The sequence below is a fragment of the Manis pentadactyla genome, chromosome 7 (assembly GCF_030020395.1).
Source record: "Manis pentadactyla isolate mManPen7 chromosome 7, mManPen7.hap1, whole genome shotgun sequence".
Taxonomy (NCBI): Eukaryota; Metazoa; Chordata; class Mammalia; order Pholidota; family Manidae; genus Manis; species Manis pentadactyla.
Genome location: NC_080025.1, coordinates 71,583,487 through 71,604,583, shown reverse-complemented (window position 1 = coordinate 71,604,583; position 21,097 = coordinate 71,583,487). Strand labels below are relative to the sequence as shown.

At 39.2% G+C, this 21,097-nt stretch overlaps 1 protein-coding gene across 27 annotated transcripts in view; it reads right to left on the bottom strand.

The window, feature by feature from the left end:
- The window catches only part of ADAM22 (ADAM metallopeptidase domain 22), a 238,033-nt gene that overhangs the window by 200,588 nt on the left and 16,348 nt on the right, over window positions 1-21,097 (bottom strand). For all 27 annotated transcript variants that reach the window (XM_036911799.2, XM_036911798.2, XM_036911800.2 and 24 more), the window contains exon 3: window positions 1,771-1,847. In XM_036911799.2, coding sequence (XP_036767694.2) covers window positions 1,771-1,847 — 77 coding nt within the window. The remainder of the gene's footprint in view (window positions 1-1,770; window positions 1,848-21,097) is intronic.

Sequence of the window (21,097 nt, the reverse complement as noted above, 5' to 3'; positions counted from 1 at the left end):
TATGTGAGATTGTTTTTCTACTTTTCATTATTTTTCCAAGGGATACACATTCCTTATAGTAAGATTTTTTTTTTAAGTTATACTATCAGAGTTGCAGAAAAAAATGGAATGAATCATCTAAACATGTAAATTTTAGGATATTTACAACAAGCAGGAATATAAAAGACAGTTCATATTAACATTATCTTATTTTTACCCCATGAAATTATGTTAAAAAAATATAGTATGGGGTGAAATATTTAATTATATATGTTCTAAGCCATTAATTTTAAAAACAAGAACTAAACTGCATCTTAATGAATGGTATATATATTATTTATGTTACATTTTTTAAATACACATGATCAAAGAACAAGGAACTTCCACTGTTGGATCACCCAAATAGCAATTTCCATCTGAATGCAATGCTCTTCAGTATTTAAGTTGTTTGGGAACTACAAAAATGTGGGGAAAGTAGAGAACTGCTACAAGACAGCTTAACTTAAAAAATTAATAGATGGAGTAAACTTTAACACAACAAAAACACTATACTCACAACTTTGTAAATAAATTCTGTAAAAATTACTACCAAAGTTAATTATTAAATTAATCCATTGAACATGGACTGATTTCTAAGCAGAAAAAGGAGTGATTCTCCTCCTGAATACTGGCGACCCAGCTCAGCAATCACACTTCCTATGTGCCGGTTCCCGAAAAGAAATCTCTGAACCACCCCTGTCCAACCAAGCTTTCTGCTATGATGGAAATGTTCTGCCTTGTCCAATAAAGTAACCACTAGCCACACACGGCTACTGAGCATTTGAAATATGGCTAATGCAACTGAAAAGCAGAATTATTAATTTTATTGAAATTAACTTAAACAGCCATAAGAGGTTAGTGGCTACCTATCCAGATGGCACGTTCTCAGTCCTGACTCTTCTACTGTTTTGTAAATAACTTAGTCTTCCATTTTGCTGGTTTGGGAATGTAGACAGCGTAGGCTCTCCCTTTCTGTCCCGCATGGGATGACAGCAAACCTGTGCACAGGGCGGTTCAGCTCAGAAACAAGGGCTGGCAGAGCCCTCGGGTCTTTCCACTTGCCCATGATAAAAAGTGGAATACAAATGCTTTTTTTAAAAAGTAAACAATTAAATGTCCTATAAGACTGATTAGACTTACCCAAAGGAAAAAGATGAAATCTGGTGATTTATCAAAAGCCACTTCCAAACCTAAAGTTCTATTATTCCAAACCTAAAATTTTAAGTAGACAAATGACCATTTTCAAAATGATACTGTACTTACAGAATAATCCCAGTACTGTAAATCTCACAGAAACTGACTTCCAAATCAAAGTATGTAATGGCATTGTTAGGAATCACATGTCATGAAGCCAGTCCTCTGAATGACTGAGCAAAAAAGGTAACTTTCTCTTTTCTGCTGTTCTTAAGGAAGATATTTTGATACCCAAAGTATTATTTTCACAATTGATTATCATTCACAGGGACTTAGGCCACATACATTCTTATGCAAAAAGTATTGGAGGAAGTCTTGCCCTGCACTTTACATTCTGAAATTTTGTTATAGCTGTTTGGTTTCAAATTGATATCCATTTCCTGTTATTTGCCAGACTTTATAACTGACGGTCAATAGATAGAACAGTTTTAAATGTAGTATTTAACTGATATAGGGATGAAGTAAAATACAGTAAGAAAACAAAACCTTATAGAAGGATAAGAAAGTGGATTTCAATGTTTATCTCACAAAACAGAGCGCAGCTCAACAAAGACTCACTGGTTTAGCACGACATCAAGGATAAATGATGTTCCAAAGGCATCAACCTGGAAGCTTGCCTGGTCAACATGAGTCAACTGCAATATCAAAAAGATAAAGAATATTTATCATTCAGCCATAGCGATCAAACAACAAGCATTATGATCACTCAAAAAGGTTTATAATATCATAAATTAGGAAACAATCCAACATGGAAATTAAGTGAAAACAGTAGTTGGCACCTTCTTTGAAGCCAAACATTCACAAATCTGAAGTGAAGTTATCACCTAATCAGGGAGGGCGCTGCCTTTCTGGTTTACTTCAAGTGGCTAAACATTTCATTTCCAAGGAGACAGCACTTTCATTCATTTTTTTATTCTATATTAAATGCCTGGCTCATTTAAAATTAAGCTTTGTACATTAAAAGGAAATAGAAAAAAAAAACAATTTCAATAAACGAGTAAAATAATATGGGAATATGATCTATTTACAAGGAAGATGTCTAAACTTCTAAAAGAAAAAAAGACACTTTCATCCTATCTCAAATACGTACTTTAAAAATAACATAAGTTCTAATTTACCACATGTCGTTACATAAAGGTTTCTACCTCTTCCTAGTAACAAAACAACCTCTTCCTATTTACTCCAAATATCACCTATCAAAATTTTCTTTAAAAAAATCACTATTTCTTGATGCCATTCTATGAACTTCTAGAGAAAAGCAGAAGGGACTCTAAACTAAAGAAATAGAGTGTTACCACTAACATTAATATTAACATATTGGATAATTATGTGCATTAACTGAAAAGAAAGATGGATGCAAAATGATTTATTCCATTTGACTTTCCCAATATTAACAGTAGCTGTATCTAAGAAGTAGAACTATGAATTATTCATTTTTTTGTTTATATTTTTATAGTACCCACAATTTCTAAAATAAACATGTATGATTCTAACAGTGACAAAACAAACACTATTTTAGAGATCAAAACCATCTGGGTGACTGTGTTTACATCCCATGTGAGGCAGATGGTGGTGCTGCTCTGTGAGAACCAGCGCGTCTGAGGAGGGACCATCCTAGGATTCTGCGGGGCACACACGGGCTCCTCAGTCACCCCTGGGATTTTCACACATACCGAGTTTACAGTATTAGTTGAAAGGGAAGAGCTTAATTCATCATAATAAAGGTTTCTGGAAGGAAAGGATAGAACTTCTGTGTTAAAGTATATGAAAGAAGTGGCAGTCGGAGAAAGCCACATATCAGCAGCTCACACGCTCCAATCCTCATGAAACCCCAAGGAATTAATACTAGTTGGTTCTTCTCAGCCTCAAAAATCTCATGAACCCTTCAAACTGAACACCTTGCTCTTCCCAATCAGCATCGAGGCTATCACCAAGCTCAGGCTTCTCTTCTCTTTTTGTGATAGTATTTGGAGCCACACCTCACTCTTCATTTCTGTATCAGCCACAGATCATAGCCTTCTCCCTCATCTTTCTAAAATCGACTCCGTACCCAAACCCCAAATGTAAGCCCCAGATTTTCTCCTGCATCAAATACACACTTTCTCTCTCCCTGGATAGCACCTCTCCCCCAACACTCCCCCAGCCCAGACATAATAGTACACAATCCCTGATGACCCGTCCAAACCCTGCTCACACCCAGTTCTCTCATCTGCCCTTTAATTCAACAAGCTGTGAGCATTCCAACTCTGTGGCTTTCATTCCTCACTTCTGCTGAGTGCTTTTCTGAAGCAGGTCATTCCCAGGAATGGCTTTATCCATCCTTCAAGGCTGAGATCAAGTTCCTCCTTGTATTAGTCGGCTAGGGCTGCCATAACAAACTACTTCAGACAAGGGGGCTTCAGCAACAGAATTTTACTTCCCCCCAGTGCTGGAGGCTGGAGTCCAAGATCGGGGTGCTGGCAGATTGGGTTTCTCCTAAGGCCTCTCCCCCTGGCTGCCCGCTGTGTCCTCACATGGCGCTTTCACTACACATCTGCCCCCTGGCATCACTCTCTGTTTGTAAGGACATCAGTCATAGTAGATTAGGGCCCACCTTACATGACTTCATTTAACCTTGGCTATCTCTTTAAAGGCCCCATCTCCAAACACAGTCTCATTAGGGGATAGCGCTTCAACATAGGAACTCGGAGGGGCCACAATTCAGCCCAAACACTCCTCTTCCACTAAGTCCTCCCAACACCTCCAGTTTGATATTAGGGCCTCAGTCCTGACCAGTCTCAGTGGTCAAATACTCAGAAGTATTTCCAGACCAAATGACTCATTTGAGGGTTTGTTTTCTCCATCACCTGGCTGCATAAGACAAGTGAACAGCTATAAATCTGCTTATGGAAATGTACTCCTTCCATCAGGGTTGTTCTTAATGCCGTATCAATGGATAATGTGCTTTTTTTGTGTAAAAGCTCTCTGAGTTTCCCGAAGTGCCAACAACCATGTTTTGGAGCAGCCTGAGGCAAGCTCTTCTTACCAGAATTGATGTCTCAGGTACGTGAACCTCTCTCTCCTCCGTCTCTCTGGGCTCAGGCCGCATGTTATTCATCATAGTATCAGCATTCAGCTTGGATCAAGATGTTTACTGCTTCTACTAATTCTGTCTAATTCTTACATATTTTCTTCCTGCAGCTTCAGTTTATATCTGGTATTTTATTTTATCGATCATCCATGTCCCAAGGAGAAACCCATTATTTAAATTCAAAAGAAAGTCTACTGAAACCATGTTTAACTGTAGTTGAGTAGAAGAAAGTTTGCATTATTAATGGTAATAGGAACAGGAGTATATTAATATTGTTTTATTGGAAGGCAGGCTTCCTTAGACTCTATGCAGATGGAATTATTCAACAAACATTTTCTGAGAGTCTGCCTACTGCTGGGAACTTTTGATTTGGTGGACAAAGTGGTGAAGAAGACTGACCAGGTTTCTGATCTAGTAGAGTTTACCTTCTAGTGGAAGGACAGAACATGGCAATTAAATAAAATGACAGAAAATGAACAATTAAGTAAAAAGAAATTTAGAAAATGAACACACTATTCTCAGATTTAATAAATCAGGGTAAACAGGAGACTGGGGGAGATGGGATTCTAGGTGGTTCTGAAACCTTCTCCCAGAAGGTGACATTTGGGTGACGAACTGAATGCCTAGAAGGGATCTGTGGTAGACAGAATAATGGCCCCAAAAGATGCCTACACTCTAATCCCAAGAAACTATGAACATGTTAACTCACGTGGCAAAAGGAACTTTGCAGCTGTGATGAAGTTAAGGACCTTGGGATGAGGAGATTATCCTGGATTACCCAGGTGGACTCAAATGTAATCACAAGGATCCTTATAAAACGAGAGTCTTACAAGGGTCAGAGTCAGAGGAGGAGATGAGGTAATGGAAACAGAGATTAGAATGAGGTGAGGAAAAGGGTACACGCCAAGAAGTGCTGGGAGCCTCTAGAAACTGGAAAAAGCAAGGAAGAGTTCTCCCCTGAAGCTTCCAGAGGGAGTATAGCACTGCCGACACCTTCATTTTAGCCTTGTAAGACCCATTTCAGGCTTCTGATGCCCAGAACTGTAGGAAAATTAATTTTTGTTGTTTTATGACATTAAGTTTGCATCAATGTGTTACAGCAGTGATGGGAAGCTAATACAGCTTTACTGGCAATGTCCCTGAACACTCAGAAAAGCAGCACCAATAGAAAGTTAATTTCACCAGTGTTCAGTATCACCTTCCTCCATGCCTCAGTTCAAAGTGAGGCACTCACGGCAGTAGGACTGACACTTATAAAGGTACAAGATTAAATTCCAAACACAGAGCTTCCGAGCCTGAAACGACCCTGCAGAGGCCATCACTAAGATAATGGTTAGCATGGTTTCCTCGCATTCTGTGTTCTCCTCTGCCACGCAGGGACCTGCCTTCTCCAGAACTTTGACTTACCAAGTAGACCAAAGAGAAGAAACATGTTACTTCCTTAGGTTATCTTGCAGAAACAGTAAATTAAGTAGGATTACACTGAATGCATGCTGTTTTAACAATCCAGCTTATTATTCAACCCCATTGGAAGTAAGCCTGGACGGCTCTCAGGAAGCTAATCTTAGACCTTGCCTTTTTAGTTCACAGGAAAAGGAAGGCTTTGAGAGAGAGAACAGTATAATATCAGGATTTTCCTTTTCGGGGGATGGGGGTGTGAGGGCTGCCTAACATGTATTTCCAAGAAAAATTCTAAAATTTAATTAACTTTAATTTGAAGATTAAAGGGTAGTAATGGCTCCTAGAGATATCTGAACAACATAATTTTGCAGTAATGTATTCTTTGAAGAATGATTTGTGATTTTAAAAACTATTCACCAAACACCTTAGTATCATATATTATTGAGAGAAGTTTCAGAGCTCATATAATACAGCATCCTTAGTTTACAAATAAGGAAACTGAGGCCAGTGTGGGCCAATGTCATTTCCAAAGTCCCGCTACTTGGTAGCAGAGCAGGCATTTCACCTCCTGGCAGGCCTTTTCCATTATGCTTCCTCCTTGCTGTCATTCTGCACCTCAGAAGTGCTTGCAGGGTCACTGGGTTCTGATCAGGAACTATTACAATAGGAGCATTTTTAGAGTCATGAAAATGCTCTAAACAGCATTTTTAGAGCACATGAGAAACAATGTTTAGAACTCTGCTTTCATCAGGAAAAGTCAGTAACATTACCACATCTAACACAGAGTACATGTTCTAAAGACCAATTTGATTAAGACCTTAGAAATTAAGAATTGTGGTTTAAAATATAGATGGAAATCCATTTATTAAAGAAAAAAAATTGCCTAGGTATGGTAAAGCATTTGTGTGTGTGGTGCTGTAAGGACTGAGACAAACAGTGAGGCTGATGTTTATAAAAGCTGTGAAATGAAAGACTGAGGGAGAAAAATACAAAAACATAAAATAACTATCCAGATGGCAAGAAAATGTAAAAAATAAATATAATTACATGAGGATAATTTTAATTTCAAATTTCAAAAGTGAACTATAGAACTGGAGGACCTGAAGAACCTGAGACAATCCCCAGATTGAGGCCTATTGATTATTCATGGGCAATACCTGAAATTTAAATGTAAAGTAAAGGTAACATCCATGCTCCTTATGGATTTTGCTTCTTGGCAGCCTGTCTTTTTCTCCTCACATCTGGAACTGATGAACCAGGGGCAGCCTACATATCCAAAGAGCAAATACAGATGAACTTTTCAAGACTGCCTTATTCACAACCACGTTTTAAAGCATAGCTGACACTAAAATTTTCATGGTAGAATCAGAACTTTGGCACAAGGAGAAAGACAAGGTAGTTTGGGTTTTAAATTAAGCCCAACTTGAATAAGGAATCAATGAAGAGCAATGGATGGGAGTATTACCAGTCAAATGGCATTATGCACCACAATAACTGTGAAAGTAATTAACACTATTAAAAGACGTCTTGATGCATGTCACAGAATCTTTAGCTATTCTGCATCCTAAATACTTCTTTTTGATTGATTGCTTCAACTTGGTTTTAAAAAAACAAATGTAATTCCTGGCATCTAATACCTTGAGTTCAATAAAAAACTAAGTATCAATAATCACTTCTATATATTATTTTTCTTTTTCTACATCAGAAAGGGCCAAATGAAAAATCACCATAACCTCACACTAACTATTCCGCTGCGTGTGTGAACTTTTGACAAAAGAGCTCCAAGAGACATATCTAACAACATTATGATTCTTCGTTCTGGAATTTGCTGTGGCCACATCAGCAAGACAGTTTTCCCTTGTTTAGGTAGTGAAGATACGGGACTAATTTTGTGAAGCAGAACTTTGTGACAAACTACGCATGTGAGTTTAACATGTAGCCAATTCCCATGGCATTCTCCTCTAGTTGAACTTCTCACTAATTCAAATGCCAACTCTTGCTATTGACTTTATTTGACATGAAAGTTTTTATAATTGATGTAAATATGTTCAACTGATGTGAACATGCATTGTCTGGGGATGTGTTACCCAAGGATAAAGATTATGTCACACAGGTCTCAGCACCCAGGAGCCCCTATGTGAAACCATATATACCACAAAAAAAAATGCCTTTCCTTAGATGAGTTCTTGAGAGGCATTCCCTGAATTTGCCTTGCTGAGTTTCCAGTTCTGGTGGCAGTGATTCTGTGACTATATTCTGTGACTCCCTGGTGGCCCAGGGCCCTCTCTCCAGTGGCCCTGGCTCCAACCAGCAGGAGGCAGAGACACTGTGCCGACACTGGCACCAGCTCCCATTTTCTCAGTTCCATTCAGGAAGTCGGGCAGCCTCATTACCTATTTATGCTCCAGCTATCTCCTGATAAATCAGTCTCTCCATCATCTTGGCCATTAACTGTCCATTACTAGGTCTGCATTTAAGGCCTGAACAAGAAAATGCTTATTCGCATAATCCTGAAAGTCAAAGCATACCTCTAAGATCTTTAGTAGCCCGAGAACAATACAATATGTGGTCATATTGAGCTGTAATTAAATCTGAGAACAAGGCATCCCAAAATTTGGATACAACAAAATCAGCAGACAAAATCCCTCAGATGCATCAGCCCTGGGAAACTGATACTCTTCCTTAATACAAGAAAGACTTGGGAGAAAGCTCACAGGTCCTCCTGGCCCCACTCTGACATCGTACTTGTTTCAGAGTGGAGTCACTGAGACTTGCTAGGCTTCATTTTGTTTTTTCCCTCACATGTGAAGTTGAAATAGTATTAATTACAGAATGCTGTAATGAAAACACTAAAATTTTTCTTTATGGTAAAGAAGTATACAAAAGCTAGTTGCAAAGAATAATTTACTGCAAGCTAAATAAAAGATAACTAAAAAGAGCAGAGGAGGGAAAAAGGGTGAGTGGTTAAGCTACTACATTATCAAATGCATAACTCATCAGTTCGGCTCCCGATCAGTAATTTTAAAAGCAAGGCTGGCAATAAAGGTTGTCTCTTCCAGGCTTGATCACAATCTCCCCTGGAAGGAACATCAGAAATAGGCCAAGTCCAAAGAATAAAATTAAGAATAGTGAGTTCTTCACATCAAGATTCACTTCACCCAGGGCTGGTACGTCAATGGATTTCTGTTGGTTTGCTCACTTAATTTCATCTGCCTTATAGAGATTAGAGGCCAATGAGAATCACAGGTCACTTCCACAAAAGGGCCAGCTTCAAAGGTCCAAGTATTTGGAGAATGAAAACCAGAAATATCACTGAACAAAATCCCATGAATACCTGGCATACAGTAACTCCATAGCATATCCTTTGGGAAACAAATTCACATGGGTCTAGGCTTTTCTTTCCTAGAACTAGACTAAAACTGCATAATCCCAGAGGACTTTCTGCTCACACATACACATATGCATAGATCTATGCATAAGCAGAAACATATACATATACATATGGTATATATGCATATAGTAAACCTTAAAAGGACCAGATTCCTTCTTTACTAACACCTCTCAACTATCCAAAAGTTTTCCAAGAACATAGTCAAGAAATAATCTGAGTAAAATATTACAAGAATGAAGCTCCTGCTTAAAAGAAAGGGAAAAGAGCAGTAAGACTCTAATGTCAAAGACACTCAAAAGATGTTCTTTTCATCTGTAACATGACAGTCACCAAGCAAGGGCTTTCTTTACTGGGACACCAAATGAGAGAATTCCAGAGCCAAAAACCCCGGCAAAATATTTCATGTTTTTGTTTGTTTCCCAAGTAGCTAGAATGAAGATTGGTATGCAGAACATACTAGTTATCTTAATGAGCACAGCTACAGAGAAAAGAAAGGAATGGAAATGTGGCAGGGGGTGGGAGAGGGAGAGAGAGTGCAGATCACAGTCATGTCGGAGGAAACTGTGTCTCCAAGCTGCGGGCTCTTTAAATACACACATAGGTTGGAACATAACAAGAATCGGTTACAGAGATTCAGTATGACATAAATCTGCCCCCAAAATTCTTAAACTGATCGGTTTCCATGTACCACCAGCTGGCATCTCTGAGCTGCTTCAAAAGTTAACTCCTTGACCTTAAATTGCAAGAAAATTGAAAGCATCTGTCCACAATGCATGTTTGAGATAAAACACAAAAACTCAGTAAGAAAATCTTTGTTATGTGTGCTGCTTTACATGGATCTGATCTATCATCTTTCTGGGATACTAACTTCAAAAGCATCTGAGCCTAAAGAAATTAAACAAGTACAGTTTTTCAAACATGTTACTAGGAAAAATCTAAGGGGCAGCAAAATAATGAAATTATTCTTTTGGATAAAGGTAATGAAAGAAACTCTAGAAATTACTTGTACTTACACTTCTGTTTTTTATTGAAGCTAGTCACTATTAGCCATTCAATAAGGAGATCAACCTTGTCACCTAATCCTTTACACTAACACTGTCCCTAGAATAATGAAATGCCATTATGAAAGTAGGAATTCTCAGAGAGACTGTTATTAGGAGAGCAAGAAAAACTCAACAAATCAAGTGACATCATCCACTGTACCTCCAGTAGTGCTTGCCTGTGCATGTCTGTGTGCACAGGGTCTGCATGAAGGCCGGGGCAGTGTGTGGCCAAACGGAACCTGGAAAATAACTACAACTCTGTGATGCTGCTGGGTCCCACTCTGAAAAGCCGGAGTGGAAGGAATAACTATGCTGCCCTTGAAGAGGGAGACAGGACACAGATCATCACTGCAAGCCCTTCTGACCTAGGACAAGCTAACAGTATTAAATGGTATAAAATCATATTCAAATGCAGACTACCCATTACCCCCAAAACATATCTTCATACAAGAAAAAAACCACAATATAACTTTGGAGATTCCCAATTATTTCTGACTTGGTGTCTGAATATAAAAAAACTAATACTTAGTCTCACCACTCCTTTTCTTCACTGGCATTAAGTCAGCTCTTGATAGAGACCATTTCATGTCAAAGGCTGAAGGAACTTGACCCCTTCGGCATCAGAAACAGGAAACATGAACAAACAGATTTACGAGAAACCATGGCCTCATTAGGGCAGGACGGTGGTGCTTGGGAGCCGCTAGCAAGATTAGAGCCATTCACTCACCCCTGCTTGAACTCACAGTCTTAACAAAAGGGCACACATGCAGGGGGACTGTCTTTGATGCTCCATACATGACCCACGTCTCTGTGCTGCAGATGTGTTTTGATGTAAAGATGAACAAACCAAACTCGTCCCTAATTGTTGCCTCTACTGGGGGCAAATTAGTTTAATGAGGCCACCGTGCTATTGACATGCTGAGCTAAAGAAAGGATTCCTACAAGACATTCTTATTCTTTTACAAAGGAAAAAGGCTAGGCAGAGTCATTCTTTCTGTCCATTTTATGCAAGCTTTTCACTTGTTGCTCTGAAGCAAATGAATACTTTGATGTAACACAGAGTTCACTTCTCAATTTATTAAATGATACCCTAGGAGGATTTATCCACTTCTGAGAAGTTGCTCTGAACTACCCCCACTGATTTTTCTGGGAAGCTGCCTTGTGGAAGGACTTCTGAATAAAATGTTCCCCAGATGAGCATCCTCAGGAAACTGCCACCGAGCTGTCTTGCTTATTCTTCTCTGGCCTTCCCCACATGCTTTGCCATCTCCATTGCCAGCACCATGTCCTGAATCTCTACCGTGTGCACAGAACTCCATGAGGACCATGAAAGCCTCTGAGGAGGACAGGCTTCGCCCACAGAGTTTTATTGTCTGGAAAGACATGTTGCTACTCCACTGGGCAGTAATATAATCCTGTACTAAACTGGTTTGTCCAAGAAGTCTTCCTTGTTTTGAAACTGTTGGCTGTTACTTAGGAAAAGCTGCTGAGGGTAGTGGCTGAGACTCCAAATTCTACAGCCAGTTTCCCTGTTTCAAACCCTACTCCCAGCCCTTCCCACATTGGGTGACCTTGGACAAGTCAGTCTCTCTAGTTAATAGATGAGAACAATAGTGCCAACCTCTGAGGACTGCTAGGATGACTGACTACATGGCAGGATACTCAGTCTAGATGGAGTACAACAGTCTAGCTCCAACAGTGCTATTTTATTGTTAACACATGAGCAGCAAAAGTCTGAGCATGTATGAACAGAATTTTCTGTTACATTCAGGAGTCAGAATTGTTCTTGCTTCTTGTCACTTCCAGAATAGCTCCTCTGTCCCTCTCTCTTTGAGGTCCATGCCCTAAAGCTTCACTATCATCCACTGTCAATTCCATACAAGTGCCAATTTCCAACACTTGGCACCTCACTAAGCACAAAGTCTGTGCTTACTTTGGGTTGTAAAGCAAATCAGGCAACTGTTATCTTTGTTGGTTCTCTACTAGTTAGTAATTATAAGCACATATCATTGCCATATAAAGGATCACCGTTTGCAGCATATACAGCCCACTGATTCTCCTTAAAAACTTCTGACCTGTATTCCTGTGTTCATTTTATTCAACTAACGTTTGTTAGTGAGTTTGGTCCTTATTTGGCTACATGACTTGAGGGAGAAGGAGAGAGAAAGAGGGGACTTTGGCTTTAGGGAACCTCAGTGACATATGTGGTCATTTCCTACCTGTGAGGAAACAAACACCTACTCAAAACTACTTTGAAAAAATGATTGCTGAGCCTATTTTACAAATACTTGAGACAGTTCCTCAACTCCTATCTGTTCCAATGCTGAATCATCTCATTTTCCCTCTTAAATAGCTAACAAAACTCTCTTAATGCAATTTAGGTCTATTTCCTCCATTTGTGAAACAGGATATGTTCAAAGATGACTTGGAAGTATGCCTCTCATCACTTAGGCACAGTAGAAACTATTTGCTACTTTGTAAGCTTATGGCAGGCTGGCATTAAAAATATCTACCAACCACACATGGTAAGATATCCTGCAAAAAGAGCCATGTATGTATGAAACATAAAAGAGAGTACATTTAAGGGCAAAGAAGTAACACTGCCTGGCAAGGAAGAATTCAAAAGCACTAAATTATGGGGAGGAGGTGGGAGATGGGCTACACTTAGCTACTATAGTGAAAATATGCATGGCCCTTTTTGGTGAGATAATGCAATCCTCTGAGAACACAGAATGACACTGAAATACAGCCAGAGGTATGGATAAGTCCAAATTTTCCCCCCAATACAGTTCTCAGTGAGACCTTCCATCACAGATCCTCTTTGGAGAAGTAGTCTTGTTACTCATACTCAACAGAAACACTCCAGACTTAAGGTCATTGTACTAGCTATTCTCTCATCCTGGAATGCTTTCCTTCATATATCTGCTTGGAGGATTCCCACTTTCTTCCAGAATTTTCCCTTCTCTATGAGACCTAATGGAACACCCAATAAAAGGTTACAACCTATGCTCCCTATACCCCCATGCGTTCTCAATCCCTATTGGCCACACTGTTTTTTCTTTTCTTTTCCTAGTATTTACCACCTTCTAATATAGCATATCATTTATCATTTATTATGTTTTTATCTATCAGCTAGAACATAAGCCCCATAAAGAAAGAAATTCATTGATTTTTTTTAAATCCACTCATGGCCCAAGGGCCCAGAACAGTGCCTGCCACATAATAGGCCCTCAGTAAATATTTGTGGAGTTAACTAAAAAGATGTCAGCCCAGAAATCAAATCACAATTAATAATTCTATCTCTCACACACAAACACACACTATGACAGTGTCACCCCAAATAGTTATTGAGCTGTAATTTGAAAAATAAAAGAACCAATGGAAAAATTTTAATTACAAAGCAGGCAAGTTTAAACTTCATGAGAAAAGGAACAAGAGTCAAAGTCTATTAAATATTTGCAATCTTCCCTGTTCCCTCATTATTCAAAGATAGGATGACGAAAAGAGAAATAGAGAATTTCTGGTTCTAGTGAAAACACACTGCAAAGAACAGGAGCTATAAAAAGGCTTGATTAATAGCTCAGACATAACTAAAATACCCAGCTGCACAAGGGCCAGAAGGTGCAGAGACAAGTGTAGCTGTTTTTCTCATCAAATGAAAAGTGAAGACTAAAGCTGACCCCATGGCCCCATGGAAATGGGATGCTGCATGAGGACTCCCCACACCACACCCCCCACTAACCCCACCACCAGCCCAGCAATAATTGTATCAGCACGTGGAGCTCTGCTCTTCTGAACACTTTCTGCGGTGAGCATATGATGCTAAAATAAAAGCATACGGACTTCTTCTAATCTAATTATTTCTTGAGGAAAAAGAAATACCACAATTAATTTAGGAATAACAGATTTTGGAAAGACTGTTTGTTGAAAACTGCTAGAAATTCAGGAACACATGGCTGATTGATTAAGCGTTAAAATATTTATTAAACATGGACTCTACTGCAAGGAAATGGAAGTTCTTCCATTGAGCTGAACTCTTTCTAACACTGGGCCAAGCTGTCCAAACAAGAAATGGCACAATGGAACTGAGGACCACGGCTAGTTTACAGTGGGACCAATGACAATAGAATGACAAAAAGTGAAGAGCCAGAACAGAAGGGGAAAAGAGAACTGAGAGTGCCTGTAAGCTGTATTCAAAACAATATTAAACATTGCATTATATACTTCAAAAGTGTGAATTTCATGGTACATTAATTATATCTCAATAAAGCTGTTATAAAAAAACAAATTCAAATAAGGATTGTTGTCATAAATGTATTTCAAATGCAAAGTTTTCACAGAAGAAGAATGGACTTTGTTATAATACCTGCTACCTTCTATAAAATTTTGGGAGCTTTTCTTCTTCAACTATCTGTTCTGTTAGAATTTTGCCTTTTGAAGTTCTTCAAATAAAACGTTTTTAAAAAAGGTAAAACAAGCTATTAAAATAAAGCAACTTGTCCTCTAATACAGTTAAAAATACAGATTCCAACACTCAGCCTGGTTTGGGAACTATGAGTCCAAACCTTTATCTCACTGATTCTTAGCGTCTTTGTGTCCTGCTCTTCTTTCTTTACCTTACTTCCCAGCTGGGAACAGTCCTGTGCAGAATACAGACTTACAGTGCTCTCTGCTAATGCAGAGATGTTTTCTATTCCAAAGTAACTGAACTGCATTGTTACTCATTCAATTTTAAGAAAATAAATCCCCCTAAAGACTCCACCCCAAAACTACTAGAACTGATATCGGAATACAGCAAAGTTGCAGGATACAAAATCAACACACAGAAATCTGTGGCTTTCCTATATACTAACAATGAACCAACAGAAAGAGAAATCAGGAAAACAACTCCATTCACAATTGCATCAAAAAAAATAAAATACCTAGGAATAAACCTAACCAAAGAAGTGAAAGACTTATACTCTGAAAACTACAAGTCACTCTTAAGAGAAATTAAAGGGGACACTAACAGATGGAAACTCATCCCATGCTCGTGGCTAGGAAGAATTAATATCGTCAAAATGGCCATCCTGCCCAAAGCAATATACAGATTTGATGCAATCCCTATGAAACTACCACCAACATTCTTCAATGAACTGGAACAAATAATTCAAAAATTCATATGGAAACACAAAAGACCCCGAATAGCCAAAGCAATCCTGAGAAAGAAGAATAAAGTAGGGGGGATCTCACTCCCCAACTTCAAGCTCTACTATAAAGCCATAGTAATCAAGACAATTTGGTACTGGCACAAGAGCAGAGCCACAGACCAATGGAACAGACTAGAGAATCCAGATATTAACCCAGACATATATGGTCAATTAATATTTGATAAAGGAGCCATGGATATACAATGGCAAAATGACAGTCTCTTCAACAGGTGGTGCTGGCAAAACTGGACAGCTACATGTAGGAGAATGAAACTGGACCATTGTCTAACCCCATATACAAAAGTAAACTCAAAATGGATCAAAGACCTGAATGTAAGCCATGAAACCATTAAACTCTTGGAAGAAAACATAGGCACAAACCTCTTAGACATAAACATGAGTGACCTCTTCTTGAACATATCTCCCCGGGCAAGGAAAACAACAGCAAAAATGAGTAAGTGGGACTATATTAAGCTGAAAAGCTTCTGTACAGCCAAAGACACCATCAATAGAACAAGAAGGATCCCTACAGTATGGGAGAATATATTTGAAAATGACACATCCGATAAAGGCTTGACGTCCAGAATATACAAGGAGCTCTCATGCCTCAACAAACAAAAAACAAATAACCCAATTAAAAAATGGGCAGAGGAACTGAACAGACAGTTCTCCAAAAAAGAAATACAGATGGCCAACAGACACATGAAAAGATGCTCCACATCGTTAATTATCAGAGAAATGCAAATTAAAACTACAATGAGGTATCACCTCACATCAGTAAGGATGGCTGCCATCCAAAAGACAAACAACAACAAATGTTGGCAAGGCTGTGGAGAAAGGGGAACCCTCCTACACTGCTGGTGGGAATGTAAACTTGTTCAACCATTGTGGAAAGCAGTATGGAGGTACATCAAAATGCTCAAAACAGACTTACCATTTGACCCAGGAATTGCACTCCTAGGAATTTACCCTAAGAACGCAGCAATCAAGTTTGAGAAAGACAGATGCACCCCTATGTTTATTGCAGCACTATTTACAATAGCCAAGAATTGGAAGCAACCTAAATGTCCATCAATAGATGAATGGATAAAGAAGATGTGGTACATATACACAATGGAATACTACTCAGCTATAAGAAAAGGGCAAATCCAATCATTTGCAGCAACATGGATGGAGCTGGAGGGTATTATGCTCAGTGAAACAAGCCAAGCGGAGAAAGAGAAATACCAAATGATTTCACTTATCTGTGGAATATAAGAACAAAGGAAAAACTGAAGGAACAAAACAGCAGCAGAATCACAGAACTCAAGAATGGACTAACAGGTACCAAAGGGAAAGGGACTGGGGAGGATGGGTGGGTAGGGAGGGATAAGGGGGGGAGAAGTAGGGGGGTATTAAGATTAACATGCATGGGGGGGTAGGAGAAAAGGGAGGGCTGTACAACACAGAGAAGGCAAGTAGTGATTCTATAACATTTTGCTATGCTGATGGACAGTGACTGTAAAGGGGTTTATAGGGGAGACCTGGTATAGGGGAGAGCCTAGTAAACATAATATTCATCATGTAAGTGTAGATTAGTGATAGCAAAAAAAAAAAAAAAAAAAGGGCAGTTCCTGTGTGGTAACCTCCAACGAGTTCTACACAAGGGTATAAAGGGCATATAAAAGTGTAGGCAAAGGGTCTGTTTGTGTTTATACAGAGGATCAAAGCCTAATTGTGCTACCCCAAAAATGAACTAAGATACGATATGAAAAAGAACTTCCAACATCTGCACTCTCTGGAAGACTCATGCCAGAAGATGATCATCAAAAAACCCCAACAAAGATCCACGCACTGCTACAGCTGTAGATGCACTCATCCCACCAGTTCCTGGACTTGCCATGGGAATGAGGAAGGAGATATCTAAGCTGGCCTGTGCATACAGTAAAACAACAAATTTGACTGGATCTATACTGTTGGAACTCAACCAAGAATTTGGAGAAGTGCAAATTGTAGCGCTCCAAACTCTTACAACTACAGACTATTTACTGTTAAAAGAACATATGGCATGTGAACAGTCCCCAGGAATGGGTTGTTTTAATTTGTCTGATTTCTCTCAGACTGTTCAAGTTCAGTTGGACAATATCCACCATATCATAGATAAGTTTTCACAAATGCCTAAGGTGCCTAACTGGTTTTCTTGGTTTCACTGCAGATGGCTGGTAATTACAGATATGCTTTGGTTATGTAACTATACTTCTATTATGTTAATGTGTGTGCGCAATTTAAGTAGTAGCTTAAAACCTATATATGCTGAAGTTACTCTACAAGAAGATTTGTCAAAGAAATAGTCAATCTTCCCATGTTTTCTTCCGCCTGCTACTTCTATAGCTTTTCTTCTTCCTTCCTAATTACAACCCTTAAATAGAATTCGTGCCTCATATCAAATTTACCGAGTGTCATAATTCTTCCAAGTGGTAAAGATACCTCAAGACAAATGCTGGGCATAGAAGCCACAGGGCATAAATATGCAAAGAAGTAAAAAGCTAACTTTTTCAAACAATAAGGCTTCTCTCTCACTTACCAACTTCACATTTCCCTGTATGGCCCCGGAAGATGACTGGTTAGCCAGAGACGGGTAAGATTCCTCAAGGGAGGAACAACCTAAGACAGGCACAGTCGCAGGGGGGACATCAGGTGAGAAATTGGGGATCAACAGAGGTGAGGCTTAGAACCTCACCCCCCCTGTTCTGAGAGAAATCTTCTGCATACGTGGATGTTTTATTGCCCTGGTCTAGCTTGGATTAACACATAGTCTACAGGCACACACCTGATCATCTACATGTGCTCTCTTACAACACTAAACTATGTTTTCTACCTTTATCTTGTATCTACCTACCACTTCAGCATTTTATTAAAAATAATAATAATAAAGAGAGAAATGTGGTATCCACATATAAATCAAGTATAAAAACCAAATGAGTATTCATATTTGAACTGACTGTTTATAGTTCATAATGCATGAGCAAAACCGAAAGTTTCTGTGATGACTGCCCTTGTACTGTTCACTATGTAACTTATTCATTATGTAAGAATTTGTTCTACATGTAAAAACTTGTTTGTTATGCCTCAGAAGATTGGAGACTGACAAAAATTAGGCTTGGGGTGGAATAATGATTGTGCATGATTGTGCATTGAGCATTGACTCCCCTATACAGAATTTTATTGTCGTTAACAACCATTTGATCAATAAATATGAGAGATGCTCTCACCAAAAAAAAAAAAAAAAAAAAAAAAAAAAAAGAAGGACAGACTTCCAATGGTAAAATAAATTAGTAACCGGGATGTAATGTATAGCATAAGGAATATAGTCAAGATATTGTAACAGCCTGGTAGGGTGATAGCTGGAACCTAGAATTATGTATATAAATGTTCTACCACTGTGTTGTACACTTGAAACTCATGTAATGTAATACTGTGTGTCAACTACCCTTCAATAAAAAATAATTATTTAAAAAAAAAAAAAAAAAAAAAAAAAGAAAAGAAATCCCAGTTGATGTTTGAACTAATATGACATAAGAGAAAAAAGCAATAAAATTAACTTGGTTTGTTAAATTCCTGGAAAGAGTGCAGTGAGACCACAGCTGGAACCCAGAATTAGCACCAGGGGCCAAACTGTCCTACCCTCTGGCACATTTGATAGGAATCACAACTCTAGTGAAAAAGATCAGAGAAATCTGGTGATTTGTATACACAAGAAACTGGGCACCACCAGTTTTATACCAGGAAATGATCACTATGGGAGCTAAAAAAAAAAAAAAAAAAAAAACATTTATTGAGCTCTTACTATATGCCAAATGCTCAGCTATAAACTCTACATGAATTATCTTTTTTTAGTCCTTGCAACAACATATGAGCTGCATACTATTCTTATTCCCATTTTATTGGTGTAAAAATGTAGAATGAGAAAGTATGTGCCAAGTTCACACAGTTAGCTGGTGGCAAAGGTGGGCTTTGAATTGTGCAATTAATTCCGGGTCCTCCAACTCTTACTCACTAGTCTATAATGTTTTTTTAGGAAGAAAACTATATCAGGAAATTGTTTCAATGAAGAGTAAGACTTATTCCAAAACTATAGTAGGTTCTACAGTAGTAAAGTAATACACAAGTACAAAGAATCATAAAGAAAAGGGTTGATATGGGTAATATCAAAAAAATTTTAATCTGTTACAACAAAAGAGGACAATGAATAGACAAGACACAGAAATTTAAGAAAGTATTTACAATAGAGGTAACAGTAGAAGAGAAGCCAGAATATATTTTCAATGCCTATAAATTAATAATAAAGAGATAAGTATTCCAGTAGAAAAATGGAGAACCATGTGAGTTCAAAGGAAGAAACGTGACCACCAAAGGTGGACCATCTCGTTAGTCATCAGGGAAATGAGAAGTGCAATAATTAGATGCTATTTCACACCCATAATATTGTTAGAAATTTAGAAGTCTTATGATTCCAAATGGTTATGAAGATATATACAGAAATTCTCATGCACTGCTGATAGAGTATAAATTGTTAAATCACTATGCGATCTTGCATTATGCAGAGAAGCTGAGAATGAACAAACCCTAAAAGTCAACAATTTCACTTCTAAATATATGCCCCACAGAAACTCATGAGTATGTGTGTATCAATGGCAGATACTGCTTACAACAGAAAAAAGTTGGAAACAATCTATAAAAGCCCTTAATAGAAAAATAAATAAATGATGGTGGGTTTATAAAGGGGAATGCCAGAGACTAATAAAAAGGAATAAATTCAATTATTTTACCTCTCTCAACATAAGAGACTGGAAATTAAGTGTTGAGAAGTGGAAAAAGGATGTATGGGATACCAAATATGTGCGTTTAAAATACACACAAGAAGAACCAAGATGGCGGCGTGAGTAGAGCAGCGGAAATCTCCTCCCAAAACCATATATATATTTTGAAAATACAAAAAATACAACTAATCCTAAAAGAGAGACCAGAAGACACAGGACAACAGCCAGACTACATCCACACCCACGAGAACCCAGCGCCTCGCGAAGGGGGTAGATACAAGCCCCGGCCCGGCGGGACCCGAGCACCCCTGCCCCCAGCTCCTGGAGGGAGGAGAGGAGTCAGAGCGGGGAAGGAGAGGGAGCCCAGGACTGTTAAACACCCAGCCCCAGCCATCCACACCAGAGCGCAGACACAGTGCGTGCGTGGGGTGCTGGAAACCAGGGAAACAGGAGAGCAAGACCTGTGAGCGGGACCCCGCAGCAGCCCGCGCACCCGGACAAAGAAAAGCGAGTGCTTTTTGAAAGTCTTAAAGGAACAGGGACCCCACAGCTGGACGGAAGCACCCCGGGACACTTAGCCCAGCAGCTGGGAATCACAGGGAACTCTGGGCACCCGAACCCCCACAGCGCAGTGCAGCGCGGAGGCCCCTCACCACGATAAACAGCCTCCTACCTGTTCCCCCTCCGACGCGGCTCTGCCATATTGGGAAAGCAGCCTGAGGCAGGCCACGCCCACAGCAACTGCAGCACTAACTCCATAGCAGCCCCTTAGGGCTGATCAGAAGCCCTGTCTGCACGCAGCTGCCCAGCACAAGCCGCTAGAGGCCGCTGTTCTCCCAGGAGAGGAAGTCCACAAACTGGCAAGAAGGGATTTTCTCTTACCCAACAACGCGCCCGCTCTCCACAAATACATCTATCACCATGAAAAGGCAGAAGAAATTGATGCAGACCAAGATCACAGAGGCAAACCCTGAGAAGGAGATAGACCTAAC